Source organism: Alligator mississippiensis, chromosome 1 (assembly GCF_030867095.1).
Source record: "Alligator mississippiensis isolate rAllMis1 chromosome 1, rAllMis1, whole genome shotgun sequence".
NCBI lineage: Eukaryota > Metazoa > Chordata > Crocodylia > Alligatoridae > Alligator > Alligator mississippiensis.
The window spans coordinates 226,586,778-226,608,387 of record NC_081824.1 but is presented as its reverse complement, the minus strand read 5'-3'; the positions used below and the strand labels follow the sequence as shown (position 1 = coordinate 226,608,387).

At 46.7% G+C, this 21,610-nt stretch overlaps 1 protein-coding gene across 5 annotated transcripts in view; it reads left to right on the top strand.

Annotated features, from left to right (window-relative positions):
- Nucleotides 1-7,539, top strand: part of SHLD1 (shieldin complex subunit 1) — a 90,209-nt gene extending 82,670 nt beyond the window's left edge. For all 5 annotated transcript variants that reach the window (XM_019500733.2, XM_019500732.2, XM_014595120.3 and 2 more), the window contains one exon: nucleotides 3,225-7,539. In XM_019500733.2, the coding sequence (XP_019356278.1) occupies nucleotides 3,225-3,742 (518 nt within the window). In that variant the 3' untranslated portion in view covers nucleotides 3,743-7,539. The remainder of the gene's footprint in view (nucleotides 1-3,224) is intronic.
- The last annotated feature ends 14,071 nt before the right edge of the window (nucleotides 7,540-21,610 follow it).

The following is a 21,610-nucleotide window of genomic DNA, read 5'->3' as shown; positions in this document are numbered from 1 at the left end:
GGAGTCCCCATCACAAGCACATCCCTTGGACCACCACAAAACAGTAGCTCATCCCTCCAGGCATAAAACTTCCAAGCTCCCTTAGTTCCTAAGCAAATTATCTGTTGGAAGCCAGTTGTTTTAAGGGGTCGGGGGCAGCATATTTCTGAAGAATTTATATTCACTGAAAAAATTCTGCAGCTTGATAGCAGATTATTTGGAGAAGCAGAAGGCCAAGGGTGGTGTCAGAGACTAGTTTAAGTACTACAGTGGTAGTCAAGAAAGCTCAGAGGTGATGCTTGCCTATTCTGAATTCTAAGAAGCAAGAGCAAGCAGAATGGTGTGTTCCATTAATAAGGAATGGGAAATATTTTATGTTGTGATTTGGACTGGAACTGAAGAGAGAACATAAAAAGTGAGAGAATAACATGTAACATGCTCTGACAGGTCGAACAATGATCCCTCTATAGCTTAACAGATTTTGGATCAGCTCCTTTGTGTTGGATTTGTATCACATTAAGAAAGCCACATGGAAAAGGCTTAGGGTCATATGAACAAAATGCTAAGGTTTTTTTAGGCTGGGGCTTGAGTATGGAGAGAGTTTGCAAAAAACTAAGATGATTTAGCTGGGTGCAGAGATTTGAATTTTGTCATCCCTGTTATTTGGAGGTCACTGACATGTTTCCTAAATGGTATCAGTCATGCACTGTGGTTAGGGTGTTGTCAGCTGACCACCACAATCTGAGTTATGGTTGCTGGTTAAACACATTTGTGGTCTTTGGTGAGCACTGATTTCTGGAGCCTGATCCAAAGCCTTTTGAAGTCTATAGCAAGACTCCCATTAGATCAGGCTCAGGGTGACTACCACTTTGAGATAGCTGCTTTCCACTGAAAAACAAGACACCAAAGACATCTATAGCATCATCTTCATAATATAATTGAATATCTTCAGTTAGAAAAAAATATATCCATCCCTTAATAACTGCAGGTCATTTCTTTGGTGGGCTGGCTACAACTAAAGAAAGATGGAAAATACCATTCATGCTGAGGTTATAACTGCATGACAAAGGGCCTAGACAGAAGTCTTTCTGGATCATGTGAAGCTAACCGGGCTTTGCTCTTACTGAATCCTGGAGGGTTTAAGCTAAAAGTTGCTGCTGCTACTGCTTTTGCTTTCGGACAAAATAAAGCTGCAAGCTGAATGTAACAAGTAGCAAGGAGATGGCAGAGATATCCAAAATGCTGCTCGAGTCTGAGTGCAAATGACATTTGATTGCCTTTCTGGAGTTGCATGATCCTTCCAATCTAATGTAAGCTGGACACCGAGGCTGATAGATTATTAGTAGAAAATGGATCTCTTCTCTTTGATTAGCTTTGTACTATGACTGCAGTGGTATAGATTGATGTAAAAAGGAGGCCACGTAAGCTTTTCCTTGTACTATATTAGAAATGACAGATGGCAGGACAAGGATAAATTCTTCTCAAAAAAACAGAATTGGGGTGAAGTGAATTTGAAAGAAAAGATCAAAGGGGGCAAGGAGGAGGAGGCAATTCTCCTGAAATAAAGATGCAACCTACAGTACAGCTTCACTGACGCATTAATTTGATATGAATGAATCTTTGAGCATGCAGTAAGTGAGGACTGCTTTGTTTCCATCTATTGGGAAAAAAATTGAAAAGCCCTTCTGTACCACAGTTGAGATTCCCTTTGAACAAGATCTCTTACTGAAATGAAGGGCTGTGCTCCACTTCATATGCCAATGAATTATGAAAGACTCTCAGCTATTTTCCGACTCTGTATACTGCTTACATACCTACCAGAGATTGTAAAGCTAGTAGCTGTTCAGTAAAGAACAGAAACAAGTCCTTAGAAATTCCCCTTGGTATGTGGCTCAGGAGTTGTGCAGATCAGCTTAGAGGGAAGCCTTGGGGGTGAGAAAGCAGTCAGCAGTGCTGATATAGAGAAATGCTCTTTCTGCTGCCACAAAGCAATGATGAGATGCACCAGCATTGTAAAAAGCCCTCCTGACTTCATGTTCAGCTGCACAGTGCCTTCCCGCCATGATTGGTACATTAATAAGAAATATCTGCCTGGTATTCCATAGATTTCCACGAGAGCAGGAGAGATCCCCCTTGTTGCATAATAAAAGGAAGGTGTATCTGTAAGACAGTAAGGTGAGTGCTAAGACTGGACTGGAAAGATCCAGTGGTTTATGGAAAATAAGTTACCGCTAAAAGGTTTAGCAGCAGAATTTAGTCTGCGAGAGCTGGAAAAATGGGGTTTAGGAAAGGGGAGCACAGGCTGTTCTGTCATGAGTCTGGTCCAAAGCCCAGCAGGGTTGTTGGAAATGCATGTTGGCTTAAATGAGCTTTGGATCTGACACTTAGATTCTGGCCAAAGGCTGGGGACAGGAATCTGCATCGCACAGGAGCGGTAAGATAAGGCCTCTTGTAGCATGGGTTGTGGTTCACTGCCTGGAATGACTTGGTCTTATTTTACCTAACAAATCCAGGTTGGTGCCATTGTCTCTCCAGCTATTTCCCTGTGACATTTGGTAGGTTCTTACTTGTAGGGTACTATTTTACTGTGGCATGTTAGAGTGGCTGGAATGGATGTTTTTGTGAACCCATATGGACAAATGGATGCCTGGAAACTCAGGGGACTGGTCTTTTTGGTTTGGGAGACCCCTTCTAGTCTTCTGCTCTTATGAAAATGTAAAAACAAAGTGAGCTGTGGAAAAAATGAAACCAGGCAGTAAATTGCCTAAGTTGGTAGCCTGGAGATCCATTGCCTTCCCATTGGGCCAGCCTGGGCAATGGGTAATGGCCACTGGCAGCAGAAAATCAGCAAATTACCACTTCTTTTCTGGACAGAAAAGAGCCATGTAGTACCAGCCACAAAATAAATAAGGCCAGCTGGAGATAGAATGAGGCCAGGGCACCAGTAAAATCTAGTACAGTAGTGTAACATATCTTCTGACAAACGTGTACAGGCAGTCCTTCTGGCAGCCTGGTCAGAATTTTGCAATAGTCCTCTTCTGAGCATGACCAGGTTTCTTTCAGCATTTAATAGGGTCATACCTTTGGGCAGCCTGATTTTGAGATTATTAGTGAAACTTCAGTAAGCAAGAGATTTTTTTTTTGTTGGTGCCTCAAGGACAACTCTGTTAATCATCTGCAGCCGTTCGGGAATTCCTCTGTACTGCTAAATGTTTAATGCATTTCACCCTGTTCTGTGCCTGCAGGTGATAACAGCCAAGATCCTGAAGATGGTACTTCTTTGGTTACTATGGGCTTCTGGACCAAGTTCTGTGAGAAGGCAAATCCCAGGCACCATTCAGATGCAGAGTTTCAGCCCTCCCAGCCTAGTGACATTCTGTCATCTTGGACATCTGAACATGAAGGCACTAATGAAGGAGCTAGCATTAAAAATTCTCTAAAGAACTTCTATGAAAAATGCTGCCAGGTGCAGCCTGGCCAAGGGGATCCAGCATACAAGGCAGCTTCACAGTGTCTATCCCAGAAAATTTCAGAGTTGGCCAGCAAGGATGGGACAAAATATGCCTTGCGCAGTCTCCAGATAGCTCAAATGGTCTTGAACAGAGATGACATCAAGGTCTTTCCAAATCATTCCCGTAATGCTTGTTTCTCAGCACCTGCTGACGGGGAAGCCACAATGAACGAGGGAAAGAAAATTCCTGGGCTCTCGGATGATGTCCTCCGATTCCTCTTAAAACAGGATGTGGTGAAATACAGCTCCTGATGTATTTGGTTTGGAGCATGTGAGCAATTAGCATGGCTTAGCGTGCCAGAAGAGGGTTGTCCTGCATAGAGAAGGGATCTAACTCAGGAACACATGAATTATTTCTGGCTGGACATAAGGAAGAACTTCTTTACTGTCCATGCCCCCAAGGTTTGGAATAGACTGCTGTCGGAGATGGTTCAAGCACCCACTTTGAATGCCTTCAAGACACATTTTGATGTTTATCTTGCTGGGATCCTAAGATCCCTGCTGACTTCCGGGGTTCTTTCCAGCCCAAATGTCTATGAAATCTGTTTGGCTGGGAGTCAGTGTAACACCTTGTTTAAACTGCAAAATCACTAACCATAGCTTCTCTCCCTCTCCAGCCAACAGCCTGTGTAGGACTTCCCTTTAAATGTTAGGGCCCTCATCTGTGGTGCTCTATTTCCATTGCTGCTGTTATCCTAACGCTTACCTTGTAGCTGAGGCACCAGAGGACAAACCTTTCTCAGAGCCTGCTGTAAAATCTCTCCATACACTGGACAACAAGAGATGCTCATATGGAGCTACATTAAAGAGTTCCAGTCATTTCTGTTTGGCTATTTCTGGAGTTTGCTGCTGTTCAGTAAGTGTTTGAGGGTCAGCTTGATCAGGTCTTTTACCTCCAACATTTGAATACTAAGGGCCAAATCCTATTTTACATATTAAGTGTCTAAGTGTCACCCTATTCCACTCTGCTTAAGTCCCTAAAGAATCGTTAATACATCAGCTTTCTTAATGCCATCCTTTTAGCCTTAAAGACTAAGACAAAAAACATGGGGGAGAAGGACCCACTCACCCTCCCACCTTTGGCATTTAACTGTTTTCAGAGACTCTAGCAGGGTGGAGCTGGGTCACACTTAGGCACCTAATGGGTGCAGTGGGATCTGGCTTTAAATTCTCAGCTTTGCATCATTGTTTGCTTCCAGCAACCACAGCTGCTTAACTTGTGCCTGGAGCAGTGTTGCCCTTATACTTATGATAACAGCTAAAAGTGCCATTTGTAGGCGCAAGAAAAATGCTGATTGAAAAAAATCCGAGCAGACGTACTTTCATGATGTGTGATAGATCTGAGTAAAAAACACTTCCAGCTCCCCAGATGCACAAGAGATAGGGGATTGATTCCCTCCCCCTCCCAAAATGAACTGCCTGCAATAGATTTAAAGATGGGGAAGCTGGTTGATGTGTCGGTGAAAGACTCAGGAAATGGGTCTAGAGGGGTACATTCCTCATTATGTAGGTTCCTAGGGGACATCTGCCTGCTCCTCTGCTATGGTGTTCACATGCCTGCTCCTCTGCTGTGGTGAGATGCCCAGGGCTACAGCCATGATGAAAAGCAGAGTTAGGATCTTAAAATGCATCAGATCTTCAGCTGGTACAATTCACTGTAGGCCCACTGACTTCATTGCAACCACAACAATTTCTCTAGATGTCTTTCTGACCCCCTTGACTTCAAAGAAGCTGGTGGTGACTGACAAGTGTCTTCACCCCAAATGTTTAACAGGGAGGAGAGAGTTAACATTCTTTGCTGCACACAACCCATTCTCAGTGACTGTTCTTTGCCACTGATATGTGGAAGACCAAGCAACTGCTTCTGTTGCGTTTTGGCAGACAAGGGGAAATGGTACTTTTAAACTCTTTTCTCCATTATGTTTGTGTTTGTAGGTGTGTGTTTTTTTTGGGTGCAATGTTAGCAGCTGTTCACCATTGGTTCCAATTGTGGTTCATCTCTTCCTCTGGTCTGCTGCTGCCGTCATCCTGAATTCTTTGCCACCCTAGTTTTACTTGGGCAAGATGTCAACTAGGTACCCAACAGTTACAGATGTTGGGTTTTGATTTGCTTTGTTGCATTTTTGCTATTTGTCACATGACTCCGAAAGGTGATATGAAGCACAATTGCCCTAGTGACTGTTTTCATTCACTGGTTGCAGTCTGCCCACCTGCTGCTTTTACACTCCCTGGACCTTGATTGTTTTCCTTGGGGAATTTTTGGGGCCCAGTTCTCTTCTCCTTTGTACTGGTGAAAACCAGGAATAACTCCTGAGAGAACTGATGCAGTTATGTTTTGTAGGTTTGTGGGAGGAAGGGAGAAAAATAGGACTCCCAGGGTGGAGGGAATACAGCATCAGGCCTCCCACTGAAACCTTTGTTGGGAATGTGCTGCTGTAATGCATGGTTTTAGTTTGACCTTTACCTATGATGCAGGATGTAGCACTACCAGACTGAAAAATCTTTTGATGTTTGCTTTGCCCTGTGAAATGTTGGCTGGTCCTGGTTAAACAGAGCTTTCTATCCTAGCTTCAGACAGATCATCAGTCATTTAAGGCTGTTATTTATTCAGTCACTGTTACGTCTTAAAGTTTCTGTTTCTGAAAATTATGCTTTAAATCTGTTTTAAAAGGCAGTTGGATGAAATGCTGTATATTTAAAATGATGCATGTTTTTGCCTGGCATGACTAACCTTGTAGATTTTGCTTTGGTTTTTACTATTTATATATGCTTGATTTATGTACATTTCTGGAGCAGGTTACGCAGACAGTTTCACTTATCATTCACCTGCTTCAATATCTCTTTCTGAAGGACTGGCAAATTGCTGGAATACTTGGATCACAAATCCTGCAGGAAAAAGTTTCAATCCAAAGAAGAATAAAACAAATTTGCTAAATCAGTGATTCTCAACCTTTTTAGACTCAGGGCACCCTGGACAGACTTGAGGTGCTCCTTAAAAAGTGCCAGCTCTAAGTTTTTTTACTCTTTTAACTACAAAACAATAATAGATCAGTTTTTCAGTTGCAAAAGCCTCAGAAAGACCACAGCTATGGATTGCTATTAGAAATCTGTGGGTTTTTCTTATGAATCATGTTTGCACACCTAGCAGTGCTAACATTGTGTGGCACCCCACGGCTCCCTTGAAAGGATCTCAAGGCACCCTATGCTGTTGTGGCACCTTGGTTGAGATCACTGTGCTAATTTTTGTTTTCTAATTGCTTCATAAAATTATTGATTTTTATTATGTTATGTAAATCATTTAGAAAACTAATATTTCTGATAGATTTTCAGAAGGAGTAAGTGCCTAAAAAAGCACAGAAGCATATAGTGGGTTATTCAGAAGTGCCCAAACAGATTAGATCCCTATCTCCCATTGAAATTCATGTTTGGTGTCCTAAAATCTTGCCTTGTGAGCTTAAAAATCTCTCATACTCCTGCTTTAAAATGCAGTGTTTTGTATATGGAAAAACACTTGCTATCAAGAGGAGTTTACATCACTAGGATTTTTTAGTTCAGTCATTTTTATTAAGCTTAAACAAGAATGCTTTGCAGAGAATAAACACATCATTCTTTTCCTACTTGGTGCTAACTAATTTTTTGCTAACCTATTCTGGAACCTACTGTATGCACTTCCACCTCTGCTGAAAGCCAAATCATATGCATTACTCATTTCCTGATAAACATCTATTCTTTGCTCCTTCAAGAAACTGAGAAACAAATGCATCATTCCTTTTTGTTCAGGGATTTAAGCAAAACTCCCTAACTGCTTTGCACATTTTTTTACTTAAAAGAAATGGAATCCTGTCTGGCCTCGCACAAAGCTGGAAAGAAGAAATTGCAGTAATAAATATTATCGCTTGTGAGCAATGGCACATCTGGTCTAATTTATGTCAGCGTTTGAATTTCACAAGCTGATTTGCAAGTATAACTAGGATGGGTTATGTTGAATGGACCAAGTGGTTTCTTTTATATCCTTGTAGTTACTGTATTAAAATCTTCTGGCATTTTTATTTGTTTGACTTTAATTGTTGGAGGTTTTTTTAATTATCTGGTAGGGAATTTTACTTAAAAACCAATTCTGACACCTTTACTGACCTGATAGTCTTAAGAATTTCACCAGAGTGATCTCAGAGTAAACTGTTCACAGGGGCCATTTTTCCATTCCACTAAGACCCCTTTATACCACTCCAGCAATACAGAGAGGCCTAAAAGAGAACAAAAAGAGCTTCCTATACTAATAGGCATAATGGATGTAGAGCTGCAAGAGTTCTGTTGTAGGTGCAGATCACTAATGCAATCATTCCAAGGCTCCATCCCACCTCAGTCCCACAGTGCATCTCCGTCATAGCGTAGGTGGACTGTCGAGTCTAGTTTTCTGCTCCCCACTGCACCGGGACCAAGTTTGCCTGGAGCTGCTGACATTTACAGATAGTGCTGCATACAACGTGGCATTCACACATGCACTATTTTCTCCCATCTACTCCATCCTACAATTGGTAGCCAGCCTGTGTCAGAAGAGACCTAGCTGAGAGTTGCATGCCAGTATGGGGGTTGAGGTAATCTAGCTTTAGCAGAACTCTAGGACTTGGAAACATTACCAGGGCCCAGAAGAAATCATGTGCCTACCTGAGACGGGCATTCTTGTGAGACAGAGAACACAGCTTAGAGACAACAGCTCATAGAGGAAGTTCTGGGAGGTCACCTGTCTCTTTCCAACTTTGAGGAATCCTGTGCAGCACAGTCCACTTCCTGAGATTCTTTCTTTTCTCATAGGCTTGCTGGCTCCTTCTGTGCAGTGGGGTTTCCTTTGTCCTGGGCTTCTCTCCACACAGGTTATAGGTTCCCTTTGTCTTCTCCAGTTTCCTGCTGCCCTTCTCCCTAGGCCAGGCTCTTCTATGCTACCTGCCTTGTGGGTACCTCTGGTCTCCCATGGTTTTCATTTTCCTTGGGCTTTGTTCTCTGGCCTACTAGGAACTCTAGGGTCCCATTTTATTTCCTTGTTTGTGGTCTGACTTTCTGGCATACCCCTTCCATCCTGTACATCACTCTGGAGTTTTGTCATTGCCCTTCTCTAGGGTTTCAGCCTTCTCTTCAGGCTTCTTGGACAACTCCCAAACAAGTCCTTCCTTTCTTCTCCTTTAACCACCATGGTTAAAAGAGCTGCAGCCCTCGGCCACACTGCATGTCTGAGAGAAGCCAAGAGATGTCATCTATCCCCAACAGTTGGAAAAAGAAAAGCAGAGGGTGCAGAAGAGGCCTAGACATTGTCTCCCTGCACCAGATGCTAGGACTCTCACTGAGAGTTTGAGAGCAGCAGAGCTCCATGCTCTCATCCCTTCTCTGCCTATTTCCAGCCCTGCTCTAAATTTACCTTTTTTTTTTTTTGCCTGAAGCAGGAGGTCATGGCCCCCAGAAGGAAGTCTAGCACTTGCCCTTCTTTCTGCACTTAGCCTCCTAGAAGACTCTGGGGCCTCTTGATTGTAGTGTGATCCAGCTTGGGAGTCAGTCACCAACTGGTGGTTGGAGCTATGGTGTTCCCCACATATCCTTTGCCAGGGATTTGTAATGCAGTAGCCAAACCCAACTTTTCATTGGTATTATGACATCAGACTCATGGTCAGCCAATCGTTATGGGAGATGTCTGTGTGGGGCTGGGGCAATGTATCAGGGATACATTGAAGGAAGTAGAGAGTTCCTTGATTGTGTGGGGCTTTTAGCTCCTTGCTCCAGGTAGGGGAGGGGGCCCAGTGGTAACTCCACTGGGCCCCCTGCATAGTAACTCCTCTGGCATTAGGTGGGGGTCACAGGACTGTCAGCAACTTCTCATCACAAGGAGTGAGAGGGAATTATCTTTAGACTAAAATCTCCTAGGAAGGCATTCCAGGGAAGAGGGGAATTTTAAAAGGAGGGTGGGAGGCATAGCTGGGGTTTGACCTTTTTACAGTGCTGCTTTAGGATGAATAAGGGAAAGTGAGAAATTTTTCTGTTTCCTTTTCTATAGAGGCAGAGCCCTATTGACATCATGTAGTACAGCATTCCACAGGTTTGGACAAACTGTTTCTTTGGCCCTGTTTGCACCTCAGCAGGTATAGGTTGATCCCAATTTAAATAGGACACGCCTGGCTAAGTCTTACCTGGCCTGGTTCTGCGGATGCCTTTCACAGGTTTGTCCGTCTCCTCTCACAGATAAGCAGACTGAACCCTTATTGGGCTCTGCTCAGCATTTCTCCAAGCTCTGGAGCTCTCCCTGCCTCAGGCCTTTGGGTAGGAGGATCTTTTGGGGTCACCTCCCTTCATCGACAGGCTCTTCCAGAGACATACTGGAGAGAACAACACTTTCTATAGGGAGCTGAAGTGGCTCAGGGCAGTGTAATTAACAAGAGGAGGCCAGTGGTACTGAGCAGGTGGGACTCGGGGAGCTACTAAATTCATCCTCTGCTCTGTAAAAGACATGACTGGACAAAGTTTTTGCACTGATACCCACCCTTTGCTGTAGCCTCTTGGGGGAAGCTCTGAGGGGACGGCCTGCAGATTCTGACCTCATGTTGGCATTTGGTACCTGGAAACTCAGACTCAAACTTGGCATTTCAAAACTCAGACTGGAGCTCGTTAACCCAGACACTTGGAAACTGAGACCTTTGCCACTTGTCCCAGGGCCTCCTCTTTCCTCAGGCCATGAACTAGCAGAAACTGGGGCCAGAACTCAGGATGCTGGGGTTTCCAGAGCCCTTCTTAATAGCCAATATTCCCTCAGCCCTGCAGGGTAGGGTATGGGCTGTTTTTCTGGCAGCCATGAACACTGGCTTGCTATGCTTCTGATTCCTTCTTGTTCCAGTTCATTGCATATGTTTCTCAAACAGTTGTAGTTGCTTTTGTGACAGTCCCAGCTGGACCTCTGTGGCAGGGAGGCCTTCCCTTTAAAAATAGAGCAAATCTGTTTCAGCCTTTAGGAGCCAGCTGTCAAACTGTAAAGGAGAGGTGAGCCCATACACAACTCTGTCTTACTGTTTCTCAGTCAGTGCAGTGGTTCCGAGCTGCTCTGTCCCCACTGCCCAGAAGAGACATAGACTGCAATCCTTTGCTGGCATTACTGCCTTCTGGTTTGCAGTCCCACCACATGTGAAATTCTGTACTGATAGGGCCCACTAACAGTGAGCATTAATAGGGGGCGATGCATGCGCCTCCACCATTCCTTCACTATCCAGATGTGTGTGGGCCTGGGAGATCATAGACTGGAAGGGAGGGGTCACAGTCCATTAATAAAGGGAAAAGGAAATAATTTGAGGGGCCAGTGTCCCATAAAGCTCTAGGACTGAGTCCTTGTCTGCTGTCAACAGGCATATCTTGGTGGATTCCCATGCAGCTAAACACATTTATACTAGGTGAGCATTTGGTTTTCAGCACATAAAAAACAAATGTTGGAAGTGTCGCTATGATGCCACCCTCTTGCTAAAATGATCTTGTCTGTATTGCAACTGTATGCTAGCTAGTGTGAATAATGACATCCTTCCCACTTTTAGACCTCCACCTGCAGGTCTCATGGGTACCATGTTGTTTCCTTCAAGTCCTAACTGGATTGGTATAATTTTGTTGTGCTTTACACGTGTCCCCAATAAAATATGTAAGAATAGGCATTCAAAGCCAAGACTGCTGAAAATCTTCCTAGGGATATTTGAATTTCCATGGCAGGTACAGACACTTCCAGGAACTTCTGTATGAAGCTTGCTAATGTAATGCAGGTCCTTCTCATAATTACATAGCCACTGGTCCATTATTATAGTGACTGTGCATTAGGCCTGTGCAAATAGGCAGCTATTTGATTTGGCTTCGGATCCGGCTGCCTCAGATGCCAGGGATCCAATCTGGAGCTCCGGATTGGTTTCCCGCTTCGATTTGGCCGAAGCGGCTTCAGAGCTTTGGAGTTGTTTCGGAGATCCGGCCATAGGGTATAATGGGGAATCAATGAAATATCTATAACTTTTTGTTTTTAGTCTGATTTGGATGAAACTTGCAGGGATGGTAGCCTCTGCTGAGAGCATGAAGCCTGCCAAGCTTCAAGAAGATTGGTATAGGGGTTTGGGGGAAACTGCACCCTACATTCTTGAAAGCAAAACTCATGTCCCATGTATGTGTTACACCACAAGAGGGTGAAAATTGCAGAGATGGTGACCCCTGCTGAGGCCACAAAGCCTGCCAAGTTTCAAGGAGATAGGTGCAGGGATTTGGGGGGAACTGCACCTCAAGCTGCTGACAGGCAAATCTTGTGACATGGGTGCTTGTGCAACTGACTGTCTCTGTCTTGGGGCAGTTGATTGAATACAGACAATCAACTGCCCCAAGACAGAGACAGTCAGTTGCACAAGCACCCATGACACAAGTTTTGCCTGTCAGCAGCTAGAGGTGCAGGGCCCCAGAACCCCCTGCACCGATCTCCTTGACAGCTGGCAGGCTTTGTGGCCACAGCAGGGGCTAGCAGGCCTGCAGCTTTCACCCTGCTGCACCCTAGCACACACAGTGTCACCCATGTCACGAGTGTTGCTTTTCCGCAGCTTGAGGTGTAGTTCCCCCAAACCCCTGCACTTATCTCCTTGAAACCTGGAAGGCTTTGTGGCCTCAGCAGGGGCCACCACCCCTGCAGTTTTCACCCCCCTGTGGTGTAACACATACACGTGACATGAGTTTTGCTTTCAAGAATTTAGGGTGCAGTTCCCCCCAAACCCCTGCACCTATCTTCCTGAAACTTAGCAGGCTTCGTGCTCTCAGCAGAGGCTACCACCCCTTCAAGTTTCATCCACATCGGACAAAAACAACAAAGTTATAGATATTTTGTTGATTCCCCATTATACCATATGGCTGGATCTCCGAAGCGGCTCTAAAGCTTTTCCGAAGTGGCTCAGAAGCTCCAAACCGCTTTGGAAAGCCTAAAGAAGCCAGCGCTTCGATCTGGACATGCTGCTTCAGTGTCCGCAGCGTCTGAATCTTCTCTGGATCTGAAGCATGGTCTGAAGCCTCGCACAGCCCTACTGTGCATTGCTGTTGCCTGTGGTAACAGTGGAGATGCTGTGGCACACATCAAAGTAGTGAGCCAGATCCTTGGTGGATGTAAATCATTACTGTGGTATTGAACTTGATGAGGTTATATAGATTTCCACTAGTTGAGGTTTTAATCTCAGAGTAATAGCATTCAGGAGCACTTCTGTGGTGCTAAGTAGCTTTTTCAGTCCCTGCTGCTGCATTGGTAGTGTCCAGTGCACAGAAGGGGGAGATACTGTTGCTATAATTGATGTGGCTGTGACAGGAAGGTGTTCAGAGGATGGCATGAACAGCTGTACAGTTTTCCTTGTCTGCCTTGGCTGGGACTCAGGCAGTTAAATGTTAGATGCCATACAAACCATTTGAGCTGTCAGTTTCGATTAAACGCATTCCCACTTGTAAAAATCTGAGAGGTCAAACCAGGGCCTCATATCTGAGTTCCTTGAGGTCCAGTCCTAGGTTCAGAACAAAATTGGGTTATTTTCAGATTGGCTCTAGAATGTGATCTCCCAGTCTGATTTGAACATGGCCAACAACTCACAAAAACAACTGTGATCACTCAGTTCAAAATGATGGGATCTATCACTTACAGAAGAGACCCTGCTGACAGCTTCTGGGAATAGCCTGCCCAATTTCAGCACCACTGATGCCAAGCCTAACTACCCTCTAACCCAGGGGCAGGCAATTATTTTGGGCAGAGAGCCGCTTACCCAGTTTTGGCAGGCTGTCGAGGACTGCATAGGTACCCCCACCCCTTGACAGGTGCCCCCGCTGTCACCATCTTGGGACCAGTGTCCCAATGTCTTTGGTCCCAAGACATAGGGACATTGGTCCCATGTCCCAGGGCCAGCACCGGTGGGGCCCAAAGCGGGACAGGCTGGCAGGGGTCTGTGGAGCTGGGCTGGGCTGCACCACGTGGGGCTGTCCTGAGCAGGCACAGATAGACCCAGGCAGGCTGCAAGTGGCTACAGCGTGGGGCACTGGCCACAGAGTGAGTGAGAGGCCACTTTTCCCTGCGCTCAGCACCAGCTTGTAACCTGCCCCTGCTGCCAGCCTATGCTTTGTGCCGGCTCCACGCTCGCCCGTCGGGGCTGCGCACCGTGGCAGCAGCTATGGCCCCACCGCGTGCCGCGCTGGGCAGTGTTGGCTGCTGCTGCCCACCCAGAGTGCACGCTAGGCAGCCCACAGGCGGCAGTGGCAAACATTGCCTGGCGCGGCAAGTGGGGGGGGGGGGGGGTGCAGCTGCTGTCACCACGCGCTGCCCCAACAGGCAAGCCTGGAGCCATGCAGGGCCCAGGCTGGTACTGGGGCTGGGTTACAAGGTGGTGCTGAGTGTGGGGTGGGGCAAAGCAGCCCCTCACCCACCCTATGCCAGGCGCCCTGTGCTGCAGCTGCTCGCAGCCCACCTGGGGCTGCCTATGCCTGCTCCGGACAGCCCTGCACGGGCTGTGAGCGGCTGCAGCAGGGAGCATCAGCCATGGGGTGGGGAAAGGCCACTTCCCTTCTTGCAGGGAAGGAGCCTGAGGAAAAGCTGAGTGCGGGGGGAGTGGCCCCTCCCCCACCCTGTGGCCTTCGCTACCTGCTGTAGCCACTCGTAGCCCACGCAGGGCTGTCTGGAGCAGGCACAGGAAGCCCCAGGTAGACTGCAAGCAGCTACAGCACAGGGTGCTGGGCACGGAGCGGGGCAGGGACCGCTTTTCCCCTGGCCACTTTTCCCCAGGCTCCCTCCCTGTCTGGGGTCCTTCCCTGCCCTTCCCCCACCTCTCCCTTCCTTCTTACCTTAGGATCTGGCCTGGGGTAGCAGTATGGTCCCAGGCCAGAAGCTCTGGCTGGGGCTTCCGGCTGGGGGGGCTGGGCAGGCCTGGGCAGGCCCTGCCAGGGCTTCCCCTAGGTCCTACTGCCCTTGGTTCGTGTCATTTTTGACAGGAACCAAGGGCAGAGAAATATTAATTTTCTAAATTTTTTAGGGGCCCTGCAGGCCGTATTTTACCCACCCCTGCTCTAACACAACATCTTTGCCTGAATGCAGCCCCAGCCCCACCTCCAACCTCCTCTGCTTACAACTAATGCAAAACCTATTCAGTGTCATTGTTGACCCAGTGAATTCCTTTAATCTGAATTCTGACAAACACCAACTGGTCTTCTGTTTTTCCATTTCTGAAGGGAATTTGTATGATATTCAATGAGTTCTGTGTATAAGAGCTTATCTTCCTGGAGAATTATTCTGGAATAGCAATTGCTAATTGTCAATCAATTAACTGTCAATAATCAAAGTGATTTAAGCTTACTCAGAATAGGGCATTTTTATTCTAGAACAGTGTTTCCAAACTGTTTGCGCAGCATGACCTCATTTAAACACTGGAAATTTTTTGGTGACTCCAAAATGATGCAAACAAGATCAAAACCCTGTCTCCCTTACGGGCAGCATGGCCAGAGTGGAGTTTGTGGGCGGGGGGGGGATGGGAGGATGTAGGCTTGGGTCTCCCCACCCTGCTGTCTTCCCCCTGGTGATCTCTGCAGCCCAGCGGATGGAACCTGGCATGGGAAGGTGGGTAGGCTCAGTGCTACTGCCAGGAGGCTCACGCCAACTGCTGCACCACCACCATGGTGAGGTGCTCCCTGCCTGCCCAGCAGCAGTGGTGGCAGCAGTGCAGAGTTGTGTCCCCTACTGATCCTGGGTGGGCAGGGGGTGCCTCGCCATGGTGGTGTGGCCAACATGGGAATCCCGGCAGCAGCACTGAACCTCCCCACCCTGTTCTGCCTTCCTGCTCCAGGTCCTTCCTGCTGGGTGGCAGAGGGCCCAGGGAGAGAGCAGCATGGCAGAGAGCTCTAAACCCACATTCCACATCCACCCCCACCCTGTGCACAAATCTGGGGGGCATGTGGCCCCCCCATGCCTCCCTCCCTGGGAATGTGCAGAACAGTGGGGAGCCAGGCCTCCTGCCCCCCTCCTCCCTCCACCGCCAGATGAGCCACCCATGGCTCTATCCTGCTCCCCCAGCCAGGCCCCACATTCCCTCCCTGGCCCCAGGCCTCATACACCAGCCTGGCTAGGCACTGGCCCCAACCCCACTCCTGCCTCACTCCGTCCCTCCCTTCCTCACCATGGGGGTCTCAATCTGGCCTCCCCCCAATAGACTTACCTGGAGGGAGCTGTGGGAACTGCTTTCGTGGCTGCCATGTGCATGTGTGCGTGTGCACGCACATGCATGTGGCACCCCGTGCCCGATTGCCCTCCTCCTGCTCCCCTTAGCTCCAAGCAGCCCCTTGCAGGGTGGAACTCTGCCAGCCTGCAGTGGAACCCACTGTTTCCCACTTTTTTCTGTGATTTTCATCATGATCAGTTGACGCTATCAAGTGTCTTTATAACCCCATTTTTTAACATTGTGACCCCAAGGTTGGGAGCCAGTATTCTAGTGTCCAGCCAGGACTTGATCAGGAATGCTTAATTCACTTTAAATTCGTATTGGACTCTGGGTTAACTTTTATGTGTAGTTAGGTCTTGTCTAGCTTCTGCAGCTAATGGGTTTGTTTGCAGGTAAAATTGCTCAGCTGTAGCCTGCCAAAACTCTTGTACAGCCATTTAACAATCAGTAAATTGTTTGAACTGTAGAACAAATTGCTGGTAAATACTTTAAAGCCAATTTTCCATGCACACACTATTACTTGAAGCAAGGGAGATGAGAGGCTTCTCTTTTCTGCTACCTGACCTAGTATTTATCACTTTAAAAATGTTAGCGTATTAAACCTCGCATCCCACGTGGCAGGTAAGAATTATCAGCCCAGAATGCAGATAGTGAAAAATTGAGGCAGAGAGCTAAGAATTACTGGCAGAGGCCCAACTGGAGCTCAGCAGCTCCTTGCTCCCAGTCATGGGGGCAGACCATTAGACCAGAATGCCTCTATTCACACAGTTCTATTGGAGATAAAGGACCTGCCAGACAAGTTCAGTCTCCCAGTCTACCTATGTTAATTTCCTGTCCCTGGGTGTGACCTGTACCTGCTGTTTTAGAGGCAGGGGGCAAGAAGCTCTGCAATAGGCAGTTACCTATGACCTCCTAACTGGGAAAATGTCTTCCTGCCCCTTGTTAGAGGTTAACTAACACCTTGGGGCGTGAGAATTGTAAACCACATCTAGGTTCCAGGTTATGGTTTAATTCTCATTGTTACAACTGGCCATTTTATTGATATCACTGTCCAGTCATGTTCTGAACCCTGCTAAGAGCTTCCAAAAGGAGGATGTGGATTATTTCCCTACAGAGGAGTTTGACCCATCTTAAAAGTGAAGTTGATTTTGTGTCCAGGGGAATCCTATTAGTTTCGTCTTTCACTTTGCTTTGTAATATTTCCTGAAAAGTCAGCTCTCCTGCATCTTTAAAGGACTATACAAGCAGTCATTTAAAGGACTGGAAATATTTGCTCCTCTGAGAAGACTTTAGGAGACTCAGCCTGGCTTCCCCTATCTATAAATACCTCTGATGCTTCTCCACATACCAACTCTCACTGAATGCAAATTTCTGAGCATATGAAGGGGCACAGACGCTCCGTCTGTCTTCATCCCTTTGGGAATGAGATGGAACCTTTCAAAAGTTATTCTGTGGTCCACTGTTACCACCCTGGATGTTTTCATCTGCCCATAGGGCTGTCTTATCCTTTCCTGAATCCTGCTATGATTTTTCCAAAGGTGACTGAAGTATATTCCCTGGCAACAGAATTTGCTGAAAGCCACTTGTATGTCTGCACTAGTGCAAGCCATTCATGTAAATGTAATTTATGCCAGTACTTGCTTTCATGTTGAGCTGTACCATTGGAAATCACAGCGCACTTGTGGTGCAGAGCTTACTGTAGGTCCTGTGGTGACTGGAAGCTCAGTGACTTGGTCCTGTTTGCAACTCTACCTGTAGGGCTAGAGACAGAAATTCAAAAAGCCTGAGCCTGAATTGATTCAATCTTTGCAGGTTACTCTAATCTGCAGAGATTGAACCTATTTGCAAATGGACAGATGTTCACATTTTATTCTGGAAATGCAGGCACATGCCTGCAGTGGCTTAGGCTAGAAAACCAGGAGGTGCTAGAGCAAGCCCTCCCTTCCCTTTTACAGTACTGAGCTGAGGGAGGGGCGTGGCCAGGCCCTGGCAGGGTGCTGTGATTAAGGAGGGGTTTAAACTCCCACCCTGGCCTGTACAGTCCCCAGCCCAGGTGTGCCTGGAAGGGGTGGGGGAAGCAGCCCTCACCAGCCTTTTTCCCTCTTGCTGCTCAAGGGGTGGGGAGTGCTGCTAGACCCTGGCCCCAGCTAGCGCTGAGGCAAAGTGGAAGAGGTGGTGGGGAGGACTGCTTGTGTGGAGTGCATGCATCTGTTGATGATACTGAGCTTTTCAGTCTGCCTCTCCCTGCTCCTTCATACTGTCTGCAGCAAACTGACAGTACTCACAGGTCCCGTGCATTGCAAACCAGGTAATTTATCACACCTCTCTTTGTCCCCTTTTGAACACTGACAGATTGTGGCCTTTGAAACAAGCAAGCCAGCAGGGAGCTTATCAGAATACAAAGCTTATCAACCCATCAAGAAAACAAAAGCCCCTCTCTCATTAGTTCAAGCTCTTAAACAGCTTTTTCCAAGGCATTTTTAAGGAAGAACAGAGGGACATTACCAGCTGACCTGTTGATTAGCTCTAAAAACCCCTAAGCAGACATTGTTCTGTCTGCCTTTGTTCCAGTGAACTTGGAGACACAGTCACATAGACACCTCTCAGCATTAGCTAGCGTGGGGGTGGCTTGGCCAGATGCCAGTTGGGGTCCAGGCTTCTGGGGTCCCTACTGTGGGAGAGGGGAGATCCCTGCTTGAGCAGTGAGTTGTGAGGGGGGTAGGGGCAAGGGGAAGCCACTTAGATGCTGCTCTACCTGCAGTCTCCACCTCCTCAGCCAGTCATAGCTCTGGCTAGGGAGGAGAGGGGCAGGGACAGCCCTGCTCTCTGGAGCAGACAGTACAGCCCTGTACAGGGCTGAAAAGCATGCTGAGATGCTGGGGGACTCTGATTTAACTTGAACCAGGAAGGGGTCTGGGACAGAAGTTCCATAAACCAGTTTGACCCAAATCAATTAAGTCTGATATACTACATTCAACCAGGTTTATCTTAAACTAGTTTTGGTCATTTTGAAACTGGTTTATGTGCACTGAACTTCTGTTATGTTACAGGTTTAAACCAGTTTATGATCACTTAAACTGATTTATATGTAACTTCTGTCTCTAGCCTAGGTGTGCAGAGGGAAGGTCTAATAATGCCCTCCTAGGAAAACTAGTCTGTTCAAAAATAGTCAATTATGCTTATTCAGGAATGGACTGAGACTGTAGTGAGACTGCAGGAGACCTGAATATCCCCTCAGTTGGGTGTCTAATGAATTTGGCTTCAGGATGGTCGTTTTGTTGATTGGAAAAGCTCTTCCATTCTGTATACCCGGCCATGGGTAGATTCTTGAGGGGGTGGGGGACAGTGGTTTTACCTCCAACCCCCTTTGATTTCTGGTCCACCCAAAGTTTAAACTCAGCTGCCTGGCAGTGTCAGCAATATTTATATTCAGGAAGCAGTGAGTAAGTCACTTGACTTCATGGCTCATATTAACCTATCTGATTTCTTCAAACTCTTCATTTCACAGATGCTAATGACCCTCTCTCCTTTTTAATGATCTTGATGTTCTAGTAATCAACCTGTCCTTTCTTCTGCAGTTCTGCTGCATGTTAGCTGCTTGGGGTAATGTGACTGTTTCCCAGCCCTGCAGACTGTTTCTAATTTCAGCTAAAAACATTAACTCAGGTATAGGAATAACTTTTAGAGAAGCATTGGATGTACTGCCAAGATGCTCAAGAAGGCTAGATTTTGCTTTATAAATCTGAAAAAGTGGTATACATTTAATTCTAATGACTACAGGACTAATGGAACAATATTTTATTGTGTTTTTGCCTAGCTTGTTGTGTTCTTTATACATAATACATGATATAGCAAAGTAATGCACATTCCGATAAAGTTCAGTCTGTTTTTGCTTCAATCTTAAACTCACTAGTATAGCCCTAGGCCTCTATATTATTAGTAAAGTTTCTAGTTAGTTATTTTTTAACTGGAGAAAAAATTGTCGTCTAGCTACTCACATGACCACTGAAATACATTAAATGAACAGAGATCAAGGGATGGGGAAACTGCTCCTCATCATACCACCCATTCATGGTGCAGCTTCCAATGTGAAGTCCTTCTGAGTTTTCAGGAATGTTTCCACCGACTCCAGTGGGCTTGAGATGAAGGCCTCACTCCCCACATGTTGCACTGGTGCCTTCATTGTGGAAAAAAGCCTCCTGGAACTCCTGAGCTATGGATGCTAATCCTTTGGGCAGCAAAAGGAGCATCTCCTTGGCCATAAAAATAGCTGTGTCCTTAACCTCTCTTTCTTATATGATCAACCTCCTTGTTTTTGGGGTTCAATGCACTGTGTGAATCCTTTCTCTTGGCTGCTGCATTAAGATTCCACAGAGTCCTCAGGCCTTCATATCATCTAGGAAACGACTCTGAGTAGAGGCCTCTGCCATCAAGACAGATTCCATGTTTGTTCTACCGCCTCATTTGGATTGGGACAGAAAATACCAAGTCACTTCATAGAGAGGAGCCATGCACCTGTTACAACAATTTAAATCTATGACATCTTCTACATGCTTCACCAAAGATGGTGACTGGCAGAATACCAGTGTGTTTGTTTTTTTGGTTTTTTAGAAGGACTTAGGTATAACCACCAGCGATTGACCCATGTCCAAATAAGTGATCCCTGCCTTAGCGGAAATGAGATCACTGAGAGATTATGGACTACAGTCTGTGGGTTCATCCAAGTGAGTGCGCACATGCAGTATGTGTCACTGCAGACCCTGCTGCAAACCTTGTGCCACGTGCAGGCATTTGCAGCACTGCTTATTTGCAATGCAGCAGTTTTTTTTTACTCTGGGAGGTCCCTGTGTCAAAAAACCCCATGGCTGAAAAAAGCAGGGCAGCCCACATGGCAGCAGCGTGCACTGCCCAAAATGGAAGCCTGGCCAGCTGAAGCCACACTCCAGCTGTCAGCCAGGCTCCACATGCCAGATAGCCATCTTTGGAGTCCCTAGAGCCCCTCAGAACCCTAGGTATGGCTGCTGTGGCCAGCTCAGGTGCTGGCCTCAGCCTCTCCTACCCCACCCAAGGCAACCTGCTGTGTGTCAGAGCATGTATGCACAGCTGTTCTCCAGGGACAAGTAGCAATGGCACAACTATGTGCCACTGCTCCCTGCCTTTGCTGCCAGGATTTCCTAGTAGCAAAAAAAAGCACCAGAAAAAAGATGCAAGCAAAAATAGCATGCGCCGGAACAAACAGAGGCTTAGTCTTCCAGGGAGATGCTCTGGCTGCTGGCCAGTGTCTCGACTGCTCCATTTGTGCCCCAGCTACTCCAGCATGCTGGGAGCCAGGGGGAGCTGGGCAAGGGCAGTTTGCTTAAAGTGGGACAGTGTGTCCTGCAACAAAGCACAGGTGCAGGGGTGTACGCAGAGGCACAAAGTAGTGGCAAAAATTTGTGTCACTAATATTTGTGCCACTGCAAGTGCACACCCCTGCTCATCTGCCTACTCTCCCCGATCCTGTTTATTTGCATAATGGAACCATTGGGACACTGTATTGTGTTGTCCATCTCTCTTCCACTGTACATCTGTACCAATTTAGGCCTTGGTCCAAAGCCGTTGAAAAGACGTTGACTTCACCACACTTTTGGATTGGGCATCTGACATTCTTTGTGGGCTTACTGCCATCAACAGCTTGTGTCAACAAGGAGGTGCGAGATGTTGACTCATGATCCAGCAGGCAGCAGTTCTCAGTGACTGTGCCTGGAACCACCTGAGTGCTTTCTGCACTCTATATTTAGAGGAAGCCTCATGGGTTTGTAGGCTGCCCACTGGCAAATGTGTGCACATTCCCATTAGGAAAGTTTATGGTTCACTTAGATGAATTCCAAATCCAAAGGTCTCTCCCTCTCCTTGCCAAACA